At 38.8% G+C, this 24,457-nt stretch overlaps 1 protein-coding gene across 7 annotated transcripts in view; it reads right to left on the reverse strand.

The window, feature by feature from the left end:
* The window catches only part of USP14 (ubiquitin specific peptidase 14), a 58,237-nt gene that overhangs the window by 15,380 nt on the left and 18,400 nt on the right, over positions 1-24,457 (reverse strand). For 6 of the 7 annotated variants that reach the window (XM_036321275.1, XM_036321276.1, XM_036321279.1 and 3 more), the window contains 7 exons: positions 20,461-20,565; positions 19,678-19,781; positions 12,911-12,969; positions 8,033-8,163; positions 6,651-6,731; positions 5,987-6,072; positions 5,227-5,341 (listed from right to left, as the gene is read on the reverse strand). In XM_036321275.1, coding sequence (XP_036177168.1) covers positions 5,227-5,341; positions 5,987-6,072; positions 6,651-6,731; positions 8,033-8,163; positions 12,911-12,969; positions 19,678-19,781; positions 20,461-20,565 — 681 coding nt within the window. The remainder of the gene's footprint in view (positions 1-5,226; positions 5,342-5,986; positions 6,073-6,650; positions 6,732-8,032; positions 8,164-12,910; positions 12,970-19,677; positions 19,782-20,460; positions 20,566-24,457) is intronic. The other variant, XM_036321281.1, reaches the window with a different exon arrangement.

Below are 24,457 nucleotides of genomic sequence, written 5' to 3' on the forward strand. Positions count from 1 at the left end.
TCAGAGGAGGCGCAGTGCTGAAGTCAAATTCTGAGGTGCGGAGTGCGTGAGCGGGCTGGCGGCGGAGGGCGCGGTTGGCGTTTTCAATCGGGAGGGAGTCGCAGACTCTGAGCTCCAGATACAGGCGAGTCTTTAGCGACCCAGACTCAAACGGGAGAAGTGGGACTGTCTGGCTTCGGTCAGAGCGAGTGCAGCTTTCTCTCCGAGGTGTGCAGCGGGTGCTGGGACTCAGAGAGGCAGAGCCCCTGGGGACAGGACTGAGAGCCACCATAACTGCTCTCTCCGGCCCACCCTGTTGATCCTGTGCGACCCGCCCCGCCCAAGCCCTGCACAGAAGCATTTGCCGGATAGCCTCAGGCAAACGCCAGATTAGCACCTCCCTAGAGGACAGAAGTTCTCTCACTGCAGACACAGCTGATTCTCACAGCCACTTGGCCTGGAGGTCAAACCCTCCCTGGTATTAGCTACAACAATCAAGGTTTAACTATAAGACTGCGCACAAAGACCACTAGGGGGTGCACCAAGGAAGCATAACAAAATGCAGAGACAAAGAAACAGGACAAAATTGTCAATGGAAGATATAGAGTTCAGAACCACACTTTTAAGGTCTCTCAAGAACTGTTTAGATGCCGTCGATAAACTTAATGAGATCTACAAGAAAACTAATGAGACCCTTGATGTTATATTGGGGAACCAACTAGAAATTAAGCATACACGGACTGAAATAACGAATATTATACAGACTCCCGACAGCAGACCAGAGGAGCGCAAGAATCAAGTCAATGATTTGAAATGCAAGGAAGCAAAAAACACCCAACCGGAAAAGCAAAATGAAAAAAGAATCCAAAAATGCGAGGATAGTGTAAGGAGCCTCTGGGACAGCTTCAAGCGTACCAACATCAGAATTATAGGGGTGCCAGAAGATGAGAGAGAGCAAGATATTGAAAACCTATTTGAACAAATAATGACAGAAAACTTCCCCCACCCGGTGAAAGAAATGGACTTACAGGTCCAAGAAGCGCGGAGAACCCCAAACAAAAGGAATCCAAAGAGGACCACACCAAGACACATCATAATTAAAATGCCAAGAGCAAAAGATAAAGAGAGAATCTTAAAAACAGCAAGTGAAAGAAACTCGGCTACCTACAAGGGAATACCCATACGACTGTCAGCTGATTTCTCAACAGAAACTTTGCAGGCCAGAAGGGAGTGGCAAGAAATATTCAGAGTGATGAATACCAAGAACCTACAACCAAGATTACTTTATCCAGCAAAGCTATCATTCAGAATTGAAGGTCAGATAAAGAGCTTCACAGATAAGGAAAAGCTAAAGGAGTTCATCACCACCAAACCAGGATTATATGAAATGCTGAAAGGTATCCTTTAAGAAGAGGAAGAGGAAGAAAAAGGTAAAGATACAAATTGTGAACAACAAATATGCATCTATCAACAAGTGAATCTAAGAATCAAGTGAATAAATAATCTGATGAACAGAATGAACTGGTGATTATAATAGAATCAGGGACATAGAAAGGGAAGGGACTGACTATTCTTGGGGGGGAAAGGGGTGTGGGAGATGCGGGAAGAGACTGGACAAAAATCGTGCACCTATGGATGAGGACAGTGGGTGGGGAGTGAGGGCGGAGGGTGGGGCGGGAACTGGGAGGAGGGGAATTATGGGGGGGAAAAAAGAGGAACAAATGTAATAATCTGAACAATAAAGATTTAATTAAATAAATAAATAAATAAATAAATAAATAAATAAAAGGGGGAATAAATGGTGATGGAAGAAGAGCTGACTTGTGGCAAACACACAATACAATACACAGATGATATATTAAAGAATTGTACGTATAAAACCTATATAATTTCATTAATCAACCAGTGGCCCGGTGCACAAATTCATGCACACTGAAAGGAAATTAATTAGAAGAAATATTTTAATATCACTATTCATCCTTTTTCTATAGAAGTGTCAACCAAATTCATGATCAACAATGACAGATGGCAACACACATGTACAATTGGCACCGAGAGCTTTATATGTATTGCACATGCACAAGTCAACTTAACCTTTTGTATATATAGAATAAACTTGTTTAATTAGACCTGCTTTCTGATGTAGCTAAACTTTTTCCAGCCCAGTGAAGCACTCCAACTTCTTTCACATAATTGTCAGCAACACAGCAGTAAATATCAACACAAAGCAGATTATTGTAGATCACACAGGGAGAACAAAGGATAAAATATTTAACAGCAGCAGTGTTTGACTTTATTCTGAGCAGTGAGAAAACTTGAAGTCATTTTCAAGGTCCAACATTTCTTACTTCTTTTCAGTTGGGTCAAGTTTCTAAGCTTTCTAAATCTCCGTTTTCCGGCTAATGAATGTTTGCACCTGGCTATAAAGCAAGTTGTGTTCCTGGACTGAAGAAACTGCAAGGAAGCTAGCTGCTAGGGAGAGGAAGGACAATGCCATGTGACATCATTACCCAGTGCCCACGGCCATCATTTCCAGGCTGGACTGGGCTGTGGGCTGCATTTTGCGCCATGGGGTCTCAGCAGAGTTGGCTGCGATTTGGTGGGGTTTCACTCCAGAGTGGTGGCAGGGCCTGTGTCCCATTTGAGGAAACCAAGTACTGCTTTGTGGGCGCCAGGTCCACAGTGCCATTTCTCTGTAAATGACCAGTGTGCATCAACAGTAGCTCCTGCATTGAGCGTCTGCCCTCTGGGGGTCAGTGTGCGTCTTTGCGACCAGTCGTATGGTCGGATACTTTGCATATTAGCCTTTTATATATATAGATGTCACCCCAATAAGTTCATTTTAAAAAGTAAAATGAGCCCTAGCTGATTTGGCTCAGTGGATAGAGCATTGGCCTGTGAACTGAAGGGTCCCGGGTTTGATTCCGGTCAAGGGCACATGCCCAGGTTGCGGGCTCCAACCCCACTGGGGGATGTGTAGGGGGCAGCAGATCAATGATTCTCTCTCCTAATTGATGTTTCTATCTCTCTCTCCCTCTCCCTTCCTCTCTGAAATCAATAAAAAAATATATATTTTTTTAAAAAAGTAAAATGAAATTGGGAAAAAAAATAACACTACTAATGTGCTCTACTTTCAAGAATATAAATATATAAGAAATCACAGAGTTAAAACAATTTACTGTTAATGTTTAGTTTAAGCATGTTATACTTGTTTAAAAAAAATTTTTTTAAGTTTTGTTTTTTAAAAGTTACTAATCACGCCCAGCTGGTGAGGCTTGCTGATTGAATGCTGACCTATGAACCAGAAGGTAATGGTTTGATTCCTAGTCAGGGCACATGCCTGGGTTTTGGACTCAATCCCCAATAGGGGGCGAGCAGAAGGTAGCCAATCAATGATTCTCTCATCATTGATGTTTTATCACTCTCTCCCTCTCCATTCCTCTCTCTAAAATCAATTAAAAAAACCTGCAAATCACATTACAAAAGTTATCACTGCAGAGTAGCTTCTGAACACTTAATCAAGTTTATTCAGCAACATAAAGGTAATAAAATATGAGGCCAAATTACTTAAATGATTAAAATAATCTATAATCTAACACATTAAAATGATCCAATAATCAGAATGATCTAAAAATTACGATAATATAAATTTAAAATCTCATGTATACCTGTTTTTCAAGAAAGCATATCTATTGCCATGTTATTCATCAGGTAATAAGCTATACCTATTATCACCAATACACTATCATCTAGAAGTTCCAAGTATATTTCATTTTTATAGAATTTCATAAAATTTTAAAGAAAAGATCATCCTGGAGAATCCCTGACATTCATTCTATTCCACACTCTCCGATTAATACTTATACTTCATGTTTTGAAGCCCTGAACCTTGCACATTGTAAGTTGTTATAGGATTCTTGGTGGTTAGCTAGTATTTGTAATGCTTTTAAAACTAACTTCTCTCAAAAGCCATTATGCCTCACAACTCTCCTCCCAATACCAGAGGGCAAAGAATATCACTATTTATCTATCTACTTATGTCTAAATTTACTAACCCTCCCCCTAACCCATTTTACCCCAAACTATAAATGGGAGCTCCCTGACAACAAATTATCTTATCAAGATACCTACCCCAATTCACTACCTATCCTTCAAAAAGATGTGCATATTCCCCAAATCACATCAAATTAACAAATTGGCAAGCAAACCATTATATTTTATCAATCTGCTCACTATAGTACATTCCTTAGTATGGCACTAGGCAAAGAATACTAAGTTCTTGTTCTGGATCTGTCACAAACCAAACTAAGTCACTTTAATTCTAGGACCTCAACTGCAATACTAGTGCAATGGCAGAATGACTCTATGTCCTGATCTGCACAGTACAATCCGTTTATACCTCATAATTATTAAAATACCCTCATTATTACACCTCAGAGCCTTCCTGCAAGCCTTTGGCTCCATTTTTGCCAACCAATCAATACATAACCTTGTTTTATGTGTTTCTGTATAATGATCCCGTACTTAACATACACTGTTAATCATTAACATGGAATTCAGTCACAACTACACTAAAACTCATCCCTGAATGAAACTTATCTAAGAAACTTAATTTTCTCCTTAAGGTATGTCACAGCCCTCTGACCTCTTTTTTTTTTTTTTTTTTTATAATATGTATTTTTATTGATTTTTTAGAGAGGACGGGAGAGAGATAAAGAGTTAGAAACATCAATGAGAGAGAAACATCTATCAGCTGCCTCCTGCACATCTCCTACTAGGGATGTGCCCGCAACCAAGGTACATGCCCTTGACCGGAATGGAACCCGGTACCCTTCAGTCAACAGGCTGACACTCTATCGACTGAGCCAAACCGGTTTCATCTGCCCTCTGCCCTCTTGCACTTAAAACATGAGACAGCACTTCAGCACTATGTCTGAAGGCCATTTTAAATAGCAAAATCAATAAGCACAAAACTGCAAAATATGTGGCACTAAAAAAGGATTGCAAAGACACTTGTTTATAGTATGAGAGCTGAAATGAGAAGTCAAGAGCATCACCTTTCTGGACCTCAGGTAGTACAGTGTGTGTTTCAGGCAACTCAAAATTTTTGCCACACTAAACATGTCTTCAAATGACTGTGAAAACACCACAAGTATTGATGCTGGGTCACAAATAAATTTTAGCAAGTAGGTGCATTTGCAAATGCAGAATCCATAAATAATGATGATCAACTCCAATTGTTCTTACCAATTTAAGTCCTGTAAAAAGATACTTGACTTCTTGATTGATAAAACAGCTAAGCTGAAGCTGATTTTCTTTTCCTTTAGTGACTTCTTCTTCTTCAGATTCTGTGCATCTCATGCTTTCCAAAGTAAGATAAGGAAAATGGCTAATGCTATTAAAATTAATAGTATCATTCATTAGCATTTAAAATATTTTGATCTTCCAATAGAGATTTATTTCAACATATTTTAAATGCTAATTCACTTACCAACAATATTCAGTAATGAATCTAAGAAAAGGATAAACATTAAACAAATGTAAGTTGCTATTTACACGGTCTTAAAATAGTCTTAATAACCAAAAGATACATAAAGAGAAATATTTTCTAAGTTTCTACCCATCAGCTAGAAAGTAATACTTCCCTAAATTCATGTTTTATGAATTGGTTCAATCTCATGTATATAACTGATGCACTCTATTGCATACAATTAAAAATTCCCTTTAAGGCAAATTAATGAAGTTGACTATGTTAAAGATGTTCATAAGAAAAAAATAATGAATATCCTTAATGTATATACACTTATCTAACCTTTAAGATCACTCCAATGGGTATACTTCTCCAAATTTCCTATTTCCATGACATGTTTTAGACATAAAAATCTCTAAAGAATTTTACTTCCATCCCACCCACCACTCCAATCAGCCAAGGTATTGATAGCAATTCACTTCATACACTTCTAGTAAGTTCTGAGTAGTTTATACATATCTTGGCTCATAAGGATACGTAGTTTCAAACTCAACTCCAAAGTATTGGTCAATTAAACTTTTCTTTTTAGAAGGTGCCACTGCTGATGCAGATGAAGAATCTGTCTGCAAAAATTAAAATCATGTATTTATTAATATATACTACCTTCCACACAATCCAGTTTAGTAATATATATGTAAGTTTCTTAAAATGTAATCCCTTTCTACACAATCCTTCTACTGCTCAAAAAATATTGCCAAAATCTTGATGCACGATATCAATTAAGTTTAATACAATACATTGAATTCAAGTGTCAAATGCAAGCTTCCAAATTCCAACTATAGATTGACCATCTAAAATATTTAAGTACATGTCTATCTATTAAGATGAATTTATTTCAAGCCTTTAGGGTGGGGATGAATCAAGTACAATGAAGATCTGTAATCACAAATATATTTCAACTAGAAGCCCAGCGCGCATGATTCTGCTTGCCTCAGCTGGCCGCCCCGCCCATCGCCACTTGTAGCTCGTGCCCCGCCCTCTGCCGCTAGTAGCTCTCTGCCGCTAGTAGCTCTCTGCCGCTAGTAGCTCTCCACATCGAGTAGCTCGAGTAGCTCACACACCGCCTGCCACGAGAGCCACTGCTTGTTTGGTCATGACTCTGTTATGGCATCACGACCAGGCCTTTTATGATATAGATTACCTCTTTTACAGAATCATCCTCTATGGCTTCCAATTTCTGTTGCAATACTCGCATCATTTGTATCCAACATTCATTAGCATCCTGTAATTTTTAGAATGACATAGTAAGTAATCCTGGCTGTGACAGTGTTTGGTCTATAGAATCCTCCCAAAATAATTCGTATTCTTAGGGAAGAAGAAAGCTACTTTTTTCTTTAAAAATGTTAAGCCAAAGTCAGTATTTCATGATCTTCAAAACAACAAAAATTCCAAAATAGTTTTTTCCAGTCATTCAAGACATGTTTACTGAATTCCTAATTATGCTAAACATTGTTCTAGACCAGCCGTGGGCAAACTACCGGATCCGGCCCGTTTGAAATGAATAAAACTAAAAAAAAAAAAAAAAAAAGACTGTACCCTTTTATGTAATGATGTTTACTTTGAATTTATATTAGTTCACACAAACACTCCATCCATGCTTTTGTTCCGGCCCTCCGGTCCAGTTTAAGAACCCATTGTGGCCCTCGAGTCAAAAAGTTTGCCCACCCCTGTTCTAGACACTAGGAATACATAGCAGTAAATAAAATAAAGATCAAATGGGAAACACAGATAAAAAATATATAACATGCATTCAAGTTCAGAGAAGGGTTATGTGGGGGGGGAGGGGGGGGGAGTAATACAGGAGCAAAAACTGATTGATGCAAGGAAAGCATGCTATTTCAATACGACAGTCAAAGAAAGTCTCTCTGATGCCCTGACATTGGAGTCATGCACTGAGAGCCAAAGGGAACAAGAGCTAAGGCCCTGCAGAACAAGGGTACATGGAGGGTTTAAAAAGTAGCAAGGAAGCCCTGTTGGTGTGGTCAGTGGTTGAGCATCGACCCATGAACCAGGAAGTCACGCAGTTGGACTCCTGGTCAGGGCATATGTCTGGTTTGTGGGCTCAATCAATCCCCAGTAGGGGGCGTGCAGGAGGCAGCCAATCAATGATTCTCTCTGTAATCAATAAAAACATACTTTTTAAAAAAATAGCAAGGAAGCCAGTATCTGGAGAGAAGCAAGGAAGACAGTGGCATCTGATGAGTTCAGAAAGGTAGCCAGAAGCTAGATTATTTAGGATTTAGGTTACTTAGGGATAGAAAATCACTAGGAAGCACTGAACACGGAACCAACATAATCTTATTTACATTTTAAAAGGCCTCTGGGGACTATATGGAGAAACATTGCAAAGAAACAAAAAAAGACAAGAGGATCAGTTAACAGAATATTGCATCACACCAGGCAAGACATAATAGAAATAGATGACTTATACTTGTATTTCCAAATATATTTCAATAAGTGTAAGTGCAGGAAACCCAAGATTTACATTTATAAAATGAAAACGAAGAACCTTGACCTGATTACCTGTTGAAGATACTGTCCTTGTTCGCCCTTCTCTGCAAACTGTGGAAAAGCCATGTGCAAAAACTGCAGTAGAATAATAGGTGGGATACTAGAAGAAGTTTTATCCATGGAATCAAACAAATCTCTAAGAGCTTAAAAACAAAGCAACAGTACCTTAGTAAGAGTGGCATATTTAACACATGCTACTGTAAATTAAATTTCAATTGCTATAAACAAAAAACTGCTTAATAACTTAATAACTTTTATGTACATCTATTCCATTTGCAATTGTTAGATTCCTAATAAGAAAAAGATTGGTTTTCACATCTTAATGAACTCACCAGAATTTACACTGCAGTCACTAGCTATAAACAACTTCTGAGCCCTGCCCCTCTCTCCTTGCCAGCTGCTGTTTTCCCAAAGCAGGGTATATATTAATTCAATACAAATACATATAACTTCTGTCTACAGATCAAACAGGTATGTTACTGTTCTGCCACTATGCCGTTATCAAGCCATCAGTTCTTAACTCCTGACTCACTTCCCTTTACTTGGTTCCCATCTACTGAAATCCTGAATATTGAAATCTGGCTCTTTAAACAACACACTTCCTGACTGTACTGACCAACTTAAAAAAACAAACTAATTTGCCTTCTTCAAAATCTTTCCTGTTTATCCCCTCTCAACATCATGAATCCCATAGTCATGGACTCAGCCCTGGCTTCTGGAGGTCAGAATACTTTTCCTTTGCTGAGTTTCTATCTATCACTTTGTCTTTACTTCATGTACAGCAAAACTCTAATCTAGCTTATCTTGACTTGTTAATTAAAATGTGAATGTGCCCTAACCGGTTTGGCTCAGTGGATAGAGCATCAGCCTGAGGACTGAAGGGTCCCAGGTTCGATTCTGATCAAGAGCATGTACCTTGGTTGTGGGCACATCCCCAGTAGGGGGTGTGCAGGAGGCAACTGATCGATGTTTCTCTCTCGTCGATGTTTCTAACTCTCTATCCCTCTCCCTTCCTCTCTGTAAAAAATCAATAAAATATATTTTAAAAAAATGTGAATGTCATCTATTATTGTTATAGAAATTGAAACCCAGTAAATACTACATTTCAGCACATAGCAAGCACTCAATAAAATATTCCTGAATAAATCAATTAAACATAATGCTTAAGAAGTATTTTTGGTTCCAGCCGTTGTGGCTGTGTTTGAGCATTGACCTATGAACCAAGAGGTCACAGTTTCATTCTTAGTCCCAGCACATGCCCTGGTTGCACGCTCAATCTCTGATAAGGGGCATGCAGGAGGCAGCCGATCGATGATTCTCTCTAATCATTGATGTTTCTCTCTCTCTCTCTTCCTCTCCATTCCTCTCTAAAATCAATAAATATATTTTTTGGAGGGAGTGCTGAAATTTAAGCATCACTACTAAGCTATTTTTAAAATAAAAAAGTCTAAACTTTAATAACACCTTAAAGCATACACTGCTAAAAAAAACGACGGTTTAATATTTAATATGTACTATGAAGAAATTATTTAATATATAACATCTCAAAATATTTCCTTTGTTTGAAAAAAGGTCAAAAATACACTATACATTAAAAGCGACTAATGAGCCCTCATCGCTTTGGCTCAGTGATTAGAGCATTGGCCCGCAGACTGAAGGGTCGCGGGTTCGATTCTGGTGAAGGGCACATACCTCAGTTGCAGGCTCGATCCCTGGCACCCACCATGGCGCATGCAGGAGGCAATCGATGTGTCTCTCACATTTATGTTTCTTTCTCTCTGTCTCTCCCCCTCCCTTCCACTCTCTCTAAAAATCAATGAAAAAAATATCCTCAGGAGGTTTAACCAAAAAAATAAATAAAAGAGACTAATGAGATATAACAACTAAACGTAATGTATACTCTAAACTGGCTCCTGAAGCAAAAAAGAAAAACAACTTTACAATGGGCAATACTGGGTCAATTCACAAAAGTTAAATAAAGTCTGTATTTTAGAGTATTATATCAGTGCTAAACTCCCAGATTTTAAAAACCATCCTGTAGTTATGAATGTCTTTATTGTTTGGAAATACGTTATATATATATGCCTAAGTGACAGTTATGACCGGATGACCCAACAACCAGACAACTGGCTGGTAGCTATGACACGCACTGACCACCAGGGAGCAGCTCCTGCGTTAAGTGTCTGCCCCCTGGTGGTCAGTGCACGCCCACAGCCAACCTCCCATGGCCAGCCAACCTCCCACAGCCCCTCCCCACCAGCTGGCCAGCCCCAATCAGGACTGGGTGAGACAGCCCCGATGGGCCCTTATCACTGGCCAGGCCGAGGGACCCCACCCATGCACGAATTCGTGCCCCGGGCCTCTAGTTCAGGAATAAAAGACATGATGTGTGCAATGATGTGTGCAACTTACTCTCAGAAAAAAAGAATATGCATTATAAACAATAATAAACCAGACGCGACAAAAAATTAGTAATTGGTGAATTCTTGCAACTTTTCTGTAAATTTAAATTTAGTTCAAAATATAAAAGTTTAAAAAGTCAAGAAGCAAAAAGTAAAGAACAGTATTTTTCATCTCATCAATACTGTAAGCCTCCTATCTATATATATAAAAAAAGGCAATATGCAAATTAGGCCTGGACGCTGTAACAGGCCACGACGGGACAGGAGGAGTTGCATGCGCAGGTGAGGCCCAGAGTGGAGACAGAAACGGAAACAGAGACAGGGGGGCCTGACCTAACCGGCGTGGTGGCTCCAGTGACCCGGAACGGGCACAGGTGGGGGGGCGAGCCTGGGGCGGAAGTAAGGTGCGGGTCCCGGCTGCCCGTGGTGCCCGTCGGGCCTGACTCCCCTCGTGGCCCGCGGGGCGCCTCCTCACGTGATTTTAATCGTGCGCTGGGCCTCTAGTATATGATAATGGACAAGTTGCTGAAATTCTGAGTTACTCTTAGATACCAGGTACATAAGCCATCAAATGAACTAGATAAAGGTGATCATATTTTCTCATTACAAACTTCATTTCAAAAAACAAATCTACTTTTAGGAAAGAGGTTAGAGGAAATCTCTCTAACTCCAAATGAACCAAAAGAACTTACTGTTAATAGCATTAAAAATTAAGGGCTGACCATAATGAGATACTACTTCACACACCTAGAATGGCTATAATCAAGACAAAAAAATATCAAGCATTATGAAGAATGATGATAGCAAGCAATATCAAGAATGCAGAGAAACCGGAACCTTCATACATGCTGAAAGGAATGTAAAATGATGCTGTTGCTTTGGAAAAGTCTGGCAGTTCCTCAAAAGGTTAAGTATAGTTACCATATAACCCAGTAATTACACTCCTAGAGATTTACCCAAAATGACAACATATGTCCACACAAAAACTTATACACAAAATGTTCCACAATTTTTGTAAAAGTCAAAAAGTAGAAACCATCCAAATGTCATTCAATGATGAAAGGATAAATAAAATATGGTATATCCAATCAATGGAACCTTATTCAGCAATAAAAAGGAATGAAGTTCTGATACATGCTATAATGTGGATGAACCTTGAAATCATTCTAAGTGAAAGCAGTCAAAAAAGAGCATATATTGTGTAATTCCATTTATATCAAAAGTCCAGAATAGATAAACCTACAGAGACTGTAGCTAATTAGTGGCTGCATAGGGCTGGGAGTGGTGAATGGAAAACTGGGTGACTACTAAAAGCTAGAGTTTCTTTTGGAGTGATGAAAATGTTCTAAAATTGATTTTGGTGTTGGTTGCACAACTCTGTAAATATACTAAAAAGCAATGAATTGTACACTTTAAATGGGTGAAGTGTATAGTATATGAATATCTCAATAAAGTGGTTACAAAAAAAAAAGTATGCCTATAAAACCCCTATTATCCTAGCCCAGTGATGGCGAACCTATGACACCCGTGTCAGAGGTGACACGCGAACTCATTTTTTTGGTTGATTTTTCTTGGTTAAATGGCATTTAAATATATAAAATAAATATCAAAAATATAAGTCTTTGTTTTACTATGGTTGCAAATATCAAAAAATTTCTATATGTGACACAGCACCAGAGTTAAGTTAGGGTTTTTCAAAATGCTGACACACCGAGCTCAAAAGGTTCACCATCACTGAACCTAGCCCAATGATTTAAGAGGGTATCCATTTTGCCTTGCCCGATGTAACTCTGTTGGATGAGTACTGTCCCATGCACCAAAAGGTCACCGTCACCCGTTAAATTCCTGGTCAGGGCACATATCTGAGTTGTGGGTTGGTTCCCCAGTTAGGGGGCGGGGCATGTAGGAGGCAGCCTATTGATGTTTCTCTAACACATTGATATTTCTCTCGCGCGCTCTCCCTCTCCCTCTCCCTTCCTCTCTCTAAAATCAATAAAAAAAAAAAAAAAAAAAAGAGGGTACTCATTTTGTCAAGTTGTCCCAAAATGAGACAGGGGGATACATGGCCTCATGTAAGGAAGAAATAAGTTATTTCTATCATTTAAGAATTTCCATGTCTCCTCATTCCTCATATACCACACTTCCTTACACTATTACCCACCAGGATTCTCTTTTATAATGATCACATCAACTATAATAAAATCTCTCCCTGGATATCCCTAAAGCTATATTATACTAATAAACCTAAAGCCAAAATTATAATTTAATCCAAAGATCCGTTTCCAAAAAATTCTCATATCACTGGTTTATAATTTGGATGATAAAATAAGTCCCCAGATGTTTACAGTAAATAGACCAATTTTAATGAGGTAATGCTTTAGAAAACACATTTTGTAAATTGAAAGGCACTAAACAAACTGTGAGTAAAAATAACATTTACTGAATATTATACTCTCTCTTGAAAAATATATATTTTTAAGATACTGACCTGCAGTAATATATTGTGCTGAAGCCATTTCCCCTGAAGCTCTCAAGGCACCAGCATACCTAGGGACATTAAGGCAGAATTAAATAATTAGGATTCAATTCATTCTCAAACTCAAATGGGAAGAAACCAGTGAAAAGGACTTATTATGACACACTCAACTGCAAGTTTCTCAGAGTTGCTCCCACCTTTCTATTTTCCATCTCTCTGGTCTTGTTCCTTTAAGCCTTATATAAGCAAAAAAGGAGTACTAAAAAAAAGGGAATTTAAATGAATAAAGTCACTTTAAATTCTTTCCCCTTGTCTAGCTCATCTATACCAAACATTTTCTGAAAACAGTGTAAAACAAAAAGTATAAATTAACTGTCTATTATGAAAAAAATAAAACTTCAAAATAATGAAGAAAAAAGATATTAGATCAAAATCATTAAATCAAAATCACTTTACCTATATTCAAAACTAAGTCACTTAAATTTCAAGTCAGTTTGCTCACCTATAAAATGAGGGGTTTCTATTAAATGATTTCTAAATGCATTTTCAGCTCTAAATTGTTACCTTATAGTAGTACAAAAAACTGGCTTTCCAAAGGAAATATTCAAACCACAGTATTTACTAATACAATATCTTTTATGACAAAAGATCAGAAATTATCATTCAGATAATATTCAAACATTACGGGTAGGAGAGAGATTGCATATTCACTATGATCAAAACTATGCTTACTTAATATATATCTACTAAAATGAAAAAGAGTGATATCACCCAAGACTGGCAAGAATGTGGAGCAGCCAGAACTACTGACACAATCAATAATATGGATGACTCTCAGAAACTATGCTCGAGTGAACTAAGTCAAAACAAAACAAAAGCAAAAAATAAAAGTACATTCTGTGCATTTAAGGTTCAGAATGCACGATGGTGGAAGGGGATGAGGACAGAATGGAAAAGGCATAAGAAAACTTTATAGGATAGTGAAAATGTTCTATAATTTCATTGTAAAATAGGTTATAGAGAATTTGCATTTATCAAAACTGATCACACTGAACATTTAAAATGCATGCCTTTCACTAGATTTTTTTAAATTGAAATAGAATCTACAACAAAAACTCTATGCTTATGTAAATAGAAAGGTCACAGAAAATATCATTAAATTATATTCAGTTGAATAGTTTAGTTTTTTCTTTTTTTCATTTATTTAGATCTGTTGGAAACAGAGAATAGAAATATCACACGTTAATTTACTATCCCCTAAAAACTCTCACTATTACAGGAAAACATAGTTCCTACTTAAGATAAAACTATCTAATAAGCCAAATAACATTAATAATGAACTTTACAAAGAAAAACTGTTAGAAAATAGAGAGGAACTGACAGAAATACTAAAGGGTTTAAAAGATAGGATTACTGAGTTTTACAGACAAAAGAACCAAGAGTCTTTGTCAAGTCAATAAATAGAAATTAAATTATGATATAAAAAATTTAAATTTAATTAAGTTAGCTTAATGTCTATTATACTTTATCACCTACAAAAAGAGGTTGTCTTTACTTTTCTATCTGTGAAATATTCAGAACAAGCAATCATACCTCAGATCAACCTAAACATTCATGAACAGAAGAAGACTGAATAACTACTTGGTAACATATACATAAATGGTATATTATATAGCACAAACATGAATGAACTACAACTATAAATACACACCATGGATAAACCAAACATAATGAGCTAGACTCAAATAAACACAATATACTAGTATATGTTTTTGTTCATAAACAGTTCAAAATAGTCAAATAAGTCAGGTTAATATTAACAACTTTAGAAAGAAGGCTGGAGTAGTGATTAGGAAGGGATAGGTCAGGGGGTTTAGGGAGTGCTAACAGGGTTCTGTTTATCTGTATTGGTTATATGGATGTGTTCATTCTGAGATAATTTATTTGTATACTTTTCTGGATATTATAATTCAATAATTAAAAATAAGCTTTGGGCCAAAAATATGAGATTTTATAGCATTATTTTTAAAAAATATCTAAACGGCATTTTCTAATTATTTATATGTTCAATAGAGGCCCGATGCACGAAATTCATGCAAGAGTAGGCCTTCCTTTCCCCAGCTGCCAGCACCAGCTTCCCTGTGGCACTCGGGACCCAGGCTTCCCTCCAGCCAAAGGCAGGTACCCGGGATCAGGCTACTCTCGAAGCCCCAGCTTCATCTGGAAGGTCGTCTGGAAGGACATCTGGTCTAATTAGCATATTATGCTTTTATTATCCTATCCTATATAACAAAGAGCTAATATGCAAATGGTCATCACGCCCTCGTGCCGGAATTGCTCAGACACTCAACACTGGGAAGAGAGGAACGGGGACCAGCCAGGCACAACTGAGCTCATGAGAGAGGAATGGGAACCAGCCAGCCCCAAATGAGCTCACGAGAGAGGATGGAGACCAGCCAGACTACGGCCTGGGAGAGGGACAAGCCGCACGTCCCGTAGTCCCAGGCACCAACGGCTGCCGCCCAGGAAAGGGACAAGCTGCCTGCCCTGCGGTCCCGGGTGCCTGGGGCTGCAGCCTGGGTGAAGCCACCTGCCCACAGTCCCCTGCAGCTGTAGCCGGCCCGGGCAAAGCTGGCCTGGGTCCTGGGTGCCTGCAGCTGGCCAGAGGGAGGGAAGCCCAGGTCCCGGGTGCCTGAAGCATAATATGCTAATTAGACCAGATGTCCTAATTAGACCGGCCAGAGGAGGGAATCCTGGGTCCCAGGTGCAGGGCGAGACAGGGGTGGTTAGGGGAGATCAGGACAGTAGGGGAGCAGTTAGGGGCAATCAGGCAGGCAGGCAGAGGTGGTTAAGGGCGACCAGGCAGGCAGGCAGGCGAGCAATTAGGAGCCAGCAGTCCCGGATTGTGAGAGATCCCCCAAGGGGTACCAGAATGGAGAGGGTGCAGGCCGGGCTGAGGGATACCCCCCGTGTCCCCCTCTCCCTTCCTCGCCCCCCCCCCCCCCCCCCCGGTGCACCGGGCCTGCAGTTATAGATATAAATAAGTGACCCAGGCATGCAACTTAAGAAGTTAGAAAACAGTAAAACAAGCAAAATAAAATAAAGTAAAACAAGCCTAAAAAAGTAGAAGAAATTAATACAAACAAAAGTAGGATGAATCAGACAATTGAAATAATTGAGTGAATAAATCTAATAGCTGGTTCTGTGAAAAACAGAATACATTAGCCTCTGGCAAGATAAACAAGGGAGGAAAGGAAAATATTTAACAAATAAAATGGAACCTCAGTTCTCAAACTTAATTTGTTCTGGAAGGCTGTTCAAGAATTGATTTGTTCAAAAACCGAATCATTTTTTCCCATTAGAAAAATCCATTCCAGACCCCAAAACCACAAAGCACAAAAATATTCACGGCACAATTTTCTGAGATGTTAACAATTCGAGGTTTAGCGGTAAAGTGATTCATACTTCCCACTCTCTCCTTTGTCGCCCAAGAAGTCTGGTTACTGATCATAGAGGTATCAGCATGAAGGGGTTGTCGGGTAGAGAACCGAAATTTTGTTTGACTACCAAGACTTTTTCATTAAACAACTTGATCGAAAACGGAATTATTTCAGGTGGGAGACTTCGAGAACTGAGGTTTGACTTAAATAAAAATGGGGGGGAAAACACCCTTATGCTAAAATAGTTTAAAGACATAAGGACAAATTCGTAGTAAAACATAAATTACCAAAACTGACTCTAAAAGACATAAAAAGAGCCCTAACGGGTCTGGCTCAGTGGATAGAGCATCGGCCTGTGGACTCAAGGGTCCCAGGTTCGATTCCCATCAAGGGCATGTACCCTGGTTGCGGACACATCCCCAGTAGGGGGTGTGCAGGAGGCAGCTGATCGGTGCTTCTCTCTCATCGATGTTTCTAACTCTCTATCCCTCTCCCTTCCTCTCTGTAAAAAAATCAATAAAATATATTTTTTAAAAAATAATAAATAAATAATAAAAAAATAAAAAACACAAAAAGTATACGTTGAATATGAAGAAGAGAAGGTTCGATCCAGCCAATTTTATGAGTAAATTCTATCAAGAAAATATCATTCTTACACATATGTAAAAATGTGTGGAGAAATAACTGTTATTTCTGTTCTGATGGGAAAAGGGAGTGAGTAGAAAGAAAGTACATTCAAGAAAAAAAGACTGGATTGATTGAAGAGGCAGGAAGGGCCAAGAAAATCTGGTTGCTTGATGTAAATTGTAATGTGGGAGTTCTAAAACAGTGGAGAAATAACTAGGCCTCTGAAAAAAAATAAGTAACATTTCCCATCAAAACAGTTCTGAAACAGTACCTGTTTACTTGATCATCCTTCTCAATTTGATTGTAAGTGCCTAAAGACAGGTAATGTGTGTTGTTCACTGATAATACATCAGTTGCACTCTAGGCAACTTCATATAAATATGTGACAAGTATTCACTTCAGAGAAATATAGAAAACCTTCAGTTACTCTCAGGTTTCTGTGTATCCCTACTTTCTCCTCTCTAATGCTCAGTTCTATGAAAGCATTTCACAAGCCACTAAGGAAATAAAAAAATTAACATTCATGAAGTTAGGAATCCAATTGCAGTTTAGAATTGTATCATACATTAAGAACTACAATGTATATATCAAGACAATTGTAATAAATTGTCAGAATTAAGATATATATATATATATATTTAATCCTCATGTGAGAATATATTTTTTATTGATTTTTTTAGAGAGGAGAGAGAGAGAGAAGAGAGGAGAGAGAGAACCATCAATCGACTGTCTCCTGTAACATACCCAACTGGGGATGGAACCCACAATTCTGGTATACAGGACTACACTATAACCAACTGTGCAACCTGGACAGAGTCATATTTTGAACATTTAGATTCATTGAAGAAAAGAGACCCTCATTTATAGATTATTTCAAAGGTTCTCAAAACATGCATAATTGTTTACTTTTTTCTTATGTATAGTGATATAAAAACAAAATTTTATTTCTTTTTAAAACCATAACTCACTGGCACAGTCATACAAATCAATGAATTTATTTCTAGACTAGAACTGAATGTCGAGAATTAAATCTTATTTATTACACCCATTATGATCAACTGATTTTCAACAAAGATGCTAGGAAAATTCAACGGGGAAAGATTAGTTTTTTCAACAAATAGTACTACAGGAACTGGATATTCACATGCAAAGGAATGGGATGGGACACCTACCTCTCATCACACATGAAAGTTAAGTAAACATGGATCACAAACCTAAATGTAAGAGCTAAAACTATGTAACTCTTAATAAAAACAACAGGAATAAATCTTTGTGACCTAGGATTAGCAATGGTTTCTTACATGACACCACACACACACAAAAAAAAACACAAGCAAGCAACAAAAGAAAAAATACTGAGCTACATCAAAATTTAAAATGTTTGACCAATGTTAACCCAATAAACTTATTTTTAAAAAGAAAAAATCAAAACTTTTATGCTATAAGCAACATCAAGAGTAAAAAAAAAAAAATCACCAAATGAAAAAAAAAATCTGCAATTTATCTATTTGAAAAAGTATTTGTATACAGAATACATAGAGACAAACCACTTAAAACATTGGCAAATAATTTGATCAAACATTTCTCCAGAGAAGATGTACAAATGGCCAATAAGCACTTGAAAAAATGTTACAACTCATTAGGTAAATGCAAATGAGAAGCGCCATGATATACCCTTTCACCCTCAGGATGCCTATAATCAAAAACATACAGTAACAAGATTGGCATGGAGGTGGAGAAATTGGAACTCTCTTACATTGCTGGTGAGGTAGTAAAAGGGTAAAGCCACTTTGGAAAACCATCTGGCAGTTCCTCAAAATGTTGTTTAACATAGAGTTACTATGTGAACAAGCAATATACTCATACCCAAGAGAAATGAAAACAACTCACCTGTACAACTTGTGACTGCATGTTTACAACTGCATTATTCATAATAGCTAAAAAAAAAAAGTGGAAACAGCCCGGCCAGCATGGCTCGAGGGTTGAGCATTGACCTATGAACCAGGAGGTCATGGTTCAATTCCTCGTCAAGGGGATATGCCTAGGTTTCGGGCTCAATCCCCAGTAAGGGGCATGCAGGAAGCAGCTGGTCAATGATTCTCTCTCATCATTGATGTTTCTATCTCTCTCTCCCTCTCCCTTCCTCTCTGAAATAAATAAAAAATATTTTTAAAGTGGAAACAATACAAATGTCCACAACTGATGAATGGATAAACATATGTGGTATAGCCATTCAATTGAATATTATTCAGCTATACAAAGGAATGAAGTGCTAATACATAACATGAATGATCTAGAAAATAATATAACTAAAAGAAGGCAGATACAAAAAAACCACATATTATATGATCCCACTTATATATAAAATGTCCAGAAAGACAAATCTAGAAGACAAAAAGTAGATAAATGATTGCCTAGAGTTGCAGGTGGGAAGGGTGTAAGAAGTGATTGCTAATGAGTACGAGGTTTCTTTAGGGTGGGGTCGGTGGGGAATATTCTGAAATTAGAAGTAGTGACTGTTGCACAACCTTGTGAATATAATAAAGACAATTTAATTGAACACTTTAAATGAATGAATTATCTGATAAATGAATTATATCTCAATATAGATGCTAAATACACACACACACACACACACACACAACACAACACTACACAAATGTGAACCTCTGTTACCTAAAGAAGACTTAAAACATTTCTCTTTTGTCTTACCTTTTAAGAGCATCTTTGAGTTCAGGCACAGAACGAATACATTGAACTGTAGCATTCATGTAACAAGTGTTACCCAGGTTTGTCAATCCACATGGTAACTCCATCTGATAAGAGAAATCATTTTTATAAAATGACATAGCATATATAAATCACTAAAGTTCACACTTCAAAGTAAAATTTCCAACTTATACCAATGTATATTCCACTTTTACCCTAACGTAACATGTTTTATTTCCCCAACTAAAATTTTTCCTTGCATCGTACTAACAGTTATTCTCTGTTTTAATTCCTTTCTTGAAAATATTAAAAGGACAAAAGGATAGTCATATCAATCCTGTCCTCTTTCAGGCTTATCATTAAAACAGGATGATGAAATATACATAGAAATACTTACAAAAAAAGGAATGGTACTACATAAATGTGGGTGGTAAAACTAATAACAACATTTGACAAGTGTATGTTGGCCAGTTTCTAAACCAACATTGCATTTAAATTGAGGATTAATTGTATGTATTTTCAACATGGAAGGTTTTAAGAATTTAAATGTCCCAGCATTTAAACTACTTAATCTCTTTGAGCCTGTTTCCCCATAAAAATAGTAAACACTTAAATAGTGCTGACTACCTGCCAGACTTATATTACAGATATTAACTGCCTTTATAATGAATACATCTTGATATTAACTGTTAAATCGTCAAAGCATTCATGTGCTGCTTTCTGAAAGGCACCTTAGTAACTGTACTTCTGAAAAGTAGTGGTCATATAAAATGTGGTTTATCTTACAGCAGATGCTAACTGTTCTTCTGTCATATCTTCTACGAAGACAGTTTTAGCTGAGGGTTCCTCAGGAAGTGCATCTGCTGATCCCATCATTAGTAGAGTTATTCCCTGTTTTAAAAAAATTTAATTTCATAAAATGCTCAAAAGTTGATCATTTTTATGTTCGATGAAAGAAGCCAGACATAGCAAAACACATACTGCATGCTTCTATTTGCCAGAAAAGGTAAATTTATACAGATACAAAGTAGATTAGCAGTTGTTAGGACTGAAGGTGGGAATAAGGAGTGACTTTAAATAGACGTGCATTTCTTTCAGGGTAATGGAAATATCCTAAAATTAGACTGTGGAGAAGATTTCACAACTCTGTAAATATACTAAAAATTACTGAATTATCAAAAAAAATTAAGTACAAAATGTCTGCTTCCGACCAGAGGTAGTCAGCTCATTGGCAAAAAGACACAAGGAAACTTTTTAGAGTGATGGAACTTCTGTATCTTGATTGTGGTGTGGTTAAATGACTATACAAAATTAACCAAATTCATCAAACTATACAATAAAAAAAGGTAAACTTTGCTCTGTAAAAATTATAAATCAATAAAGCTAAATGAAAAAATACTATCATAAACAAAGTTGAGAATGTTTACATACTGCAGAGAAGGGAATTCTTCAAATGATCATTAACATTTAATGGCACAATTTCTTCCCATAACAAATAAATTAAGCACTGATAGGATTTTATCTATAAATATCTATTATGTAACTGTAACAATTATTTACATTTGAATAAAAACATTGGGAACATTGAAAACTCCATTACTGGAAAACATTAAACCAAGCACATAAGTTCAAAATACTCAATTTTATAATTCCACATATTATTAACCTAACTGAATACTTATATTCAATACATATGTAACATTCTATACAACAAAAGACCAATGAAGACACTGTCACCCTAAATCTCGTAATCCTGAAATGTGAACAAAATCTTACTCAATATCTTAACTGGAAGATATTAACAAATGAAACAAAGAAAAGGGTACAGAGGTTTAATTTTTACTTAAAACTTATAAGATAACTAGAGGCCCGGTGCACAAAAATATGTGCACTCAGGGGGAGGGGGGGGGTCCCTCAGGCCGGCCTGCGCCCTCTCGCAGTCTGGGACCCCTCGGGAGATAACGCCCTGCTGGCTTAGGCTTGCTCCCGGGTGGCAGAGGGCAGGCCCAATCCCTAGGTGCAGCCCCTGGTCGGGCTCAGAGCAGGGCCAATTGGGGAGTTGGGGCGCCACCCCGTCATGCACAGAGCAGGGCGGATTGGGAGGTTGTGATGCCACCCTCAGTCACGCTCAGGGTAGGCCTGATTGGGGGGTTGGGGCACCGCCCTCTGTCACACTCAAGGCAGGGTCGATGGGGAAGTTGCGGCGCCACCCCGTCACGCACAGAGCAGGGCCCATCAGGGGGTTGGGGCGCTGCCCCCTGTCATGCACAGAGCAGGGCCCATCAGGGGGTTGGGGAGCTCCCCCCTGCCACACACAGAGCAGGGCCCATCAGGGGGTTGAGGAGCTCCCCCCTGTCACTCACAGAGTAGCGCCGATAGGGGAGTTGGGGCACCGCCCCCTGTCACACACAGAGCAGGGCGGATCAGGGGGTTGGGGCGCCGCACCCTGTCACACTCAGGGCAGGGCCGATGGGGAGGTTATGACTCTACCCCGTTACACAGAGAGCAGGGCCCGGGGGAGGGTGGGGGGGGGCGCCGCACCCTGTCACACACAGAGCCACAGGGCGATCAGGGGGTGGGGAGCTCCCCCCTATCAGGCACAGAGCAGGGCTGATCAGGGGGTTGGGGCGCCTTCCCCTGTCACGAACAGACCAGGGCGGATAGGGAGGTTGTGGCCCCGCCCCCTGTCACACACAGAGCCGCAGGGCCATCAGGGGGTTTGGGTGCTGCCCCCTGTCACGCTGATCCCGGTGCTGGGAGGCCTCGCGGCTCCGCTGATCCCAGTGCTGGGAGGCATATTACCCTTTTACTATATAGGATAGAGGCCTGGTGCATGGGTGGGTGCCGGCTGGTTTGCCCTGAAGGGTGTCCTGGATCAGGATGGGGGTCCCCAGTGGGGTGCCTGGCCAGCCTGGGTGAGGGGATGATGGCTGTTTGCAGCTGGTCACACATCCTTCAGGGTGGGGTTCCCCACTGGGGTGCCTGGCCAGCCTGGGTGAGGGGATGATGGCTGTTTGCAGCTGGTCACACACCCTTCAGGGTTGTGGTCCCCACTGGGGTGCCTGGCCAGTCTGGGTGAGGGGCTGAGGGCTGAAGCTCCCAACTGCTCCTTTTTTTCTTTTCTTTTTTTATTCTGGGCCAGCTTTAGCTCTGGCTCCAGCTCTGAGGCCTCTGCTGCTGAAAGCAGGTATCTGGTTTGTTTGTGTTCTATAATCGAAACACTGTTTCAACTCCAGCTCTGAGATCCCGGCAGGCTGAAAGCCTGGGGTTTTGTTTAGCTTCTATATTTGTTACAATGTTTCAAACTGCAGGCTCAGAGGCCGGCAAGGCAGGCGGGGAATGTTGGTTTCCTCTGTCATTGAAGCAAGCAAGCCTCATGTTAGTTTCAAGCTGCCTGGCTGCCGGCCGCCATCTTGGCTGGCAGTTAATTTGCATATCGCCCTGATTAGCCAATGGGAAGGGTAGCAGTCGTACGCTAATTACCATGTTTCTCTTTTATTAGATAGGATAGCAAAGCAGTACTAAGCCATCACTAAAAAATCTTTTTCCAAAGACAACTCTCAAGAAAACCAAGTATTTAAAGAATATATTAGCAACAGCCAGTTAGAAAATACAAAAAAGAATACCAACAAATATCTAAGAGAAAACATAACAAGAAATATGTAATAAGAATATAACCATGGCCCGGCCAGCATGGCTCAGTGGTTGTGTTGACCTATGAACCAGGAGGTCACGGTTCGATTCCCGGTCAGGATACATGCCCAGGCTGCGGGCTTGATCCCCAGTGTGGGACATGCAGGAGTCAGCCGATCAATGATTCTCTCTCATCATTGATGTTTCTCTCTCTCTCTCCCTCTCCCTTCCTTACTGAAATCAATATATATATATATCTCACCATAAAGATTATAACCATAAAGCTCTAGTTAGGGATATAAGAAAACACATAAGTAAATCGAAGGACATGACAGGTTTCTAGTCTTGAAAAATTATTATAAAAACATGATTCCAAATTATTATCCAAATTTAATGAAATTCCTGTTTGAATTATAAAATCTTTATTTATTAGAAACTTTATAAAATCTTTAATTCATGTAGCAAATTCATACCCATGACAATAGCTAAGAAATCACAATTTGCCAATACCAAGGGGAAAAGGAGAGAAAGAAAACACAGTACTACAGATTCTAGAATTAAAAGTATAGTATGCCAATCAATTCAACAACTTAAATTTAATGTACCAATTTCTTAAAAGAGGCAAACTACCAAAACTGATGTAAAAGAAAATATAGTATCTGATAGTCCTTCATTTATTTAAAGACACTAAATTCTTAATTAAAAGTCTTCCCACTGTATGAGAAAACATTTGCCAGTGATCCATCTGATAAGGATTTAATTTCCAAAATATGCAAGGAACTCATACCTCAACACCAGGAAGACAAACAATTCAACTAAAAAAGGAACCAAGGACCTAAATAGATACTTCTCCAAAGAGAATACAGATGGCCAATAGACACATGAAAAAATGTTCAAAGTCACTAATCATCAGAGATGCAAAATAAATTTCAATGAGTTATCTGACCTTACACCTGCTAGAACGGCAACCATAAATTAATCAACAAAGTGCTGGTGAATATGTGGATGAAAATATACTATATTTTTATAATCTAGCCATGAACATTGGAAAACACATTTTTAAGTATCATTTTCAACAACTAAGAAACATTAAGTTCCATGAATCTAACAAAAACCATGCAAAACCTCTATGCTGAAATGAAAAACTACA

This window comes from Myotis myotis, unplaced genomic scaffold (genome assembly GCF_014108235.1).
Source record: "Myotis myotis isolate mMyoMyo1 unplaced genomic scaffold, mMyoMyo1.p scaffold_m19_p_9, whole genome shotgun sequence".
Lineage (NCBI taxonomy): Eukaryota > Metazoa > Chordata > Mammalia > Chiroptera > Vespertilionidae > Myotis > Myotis myotis.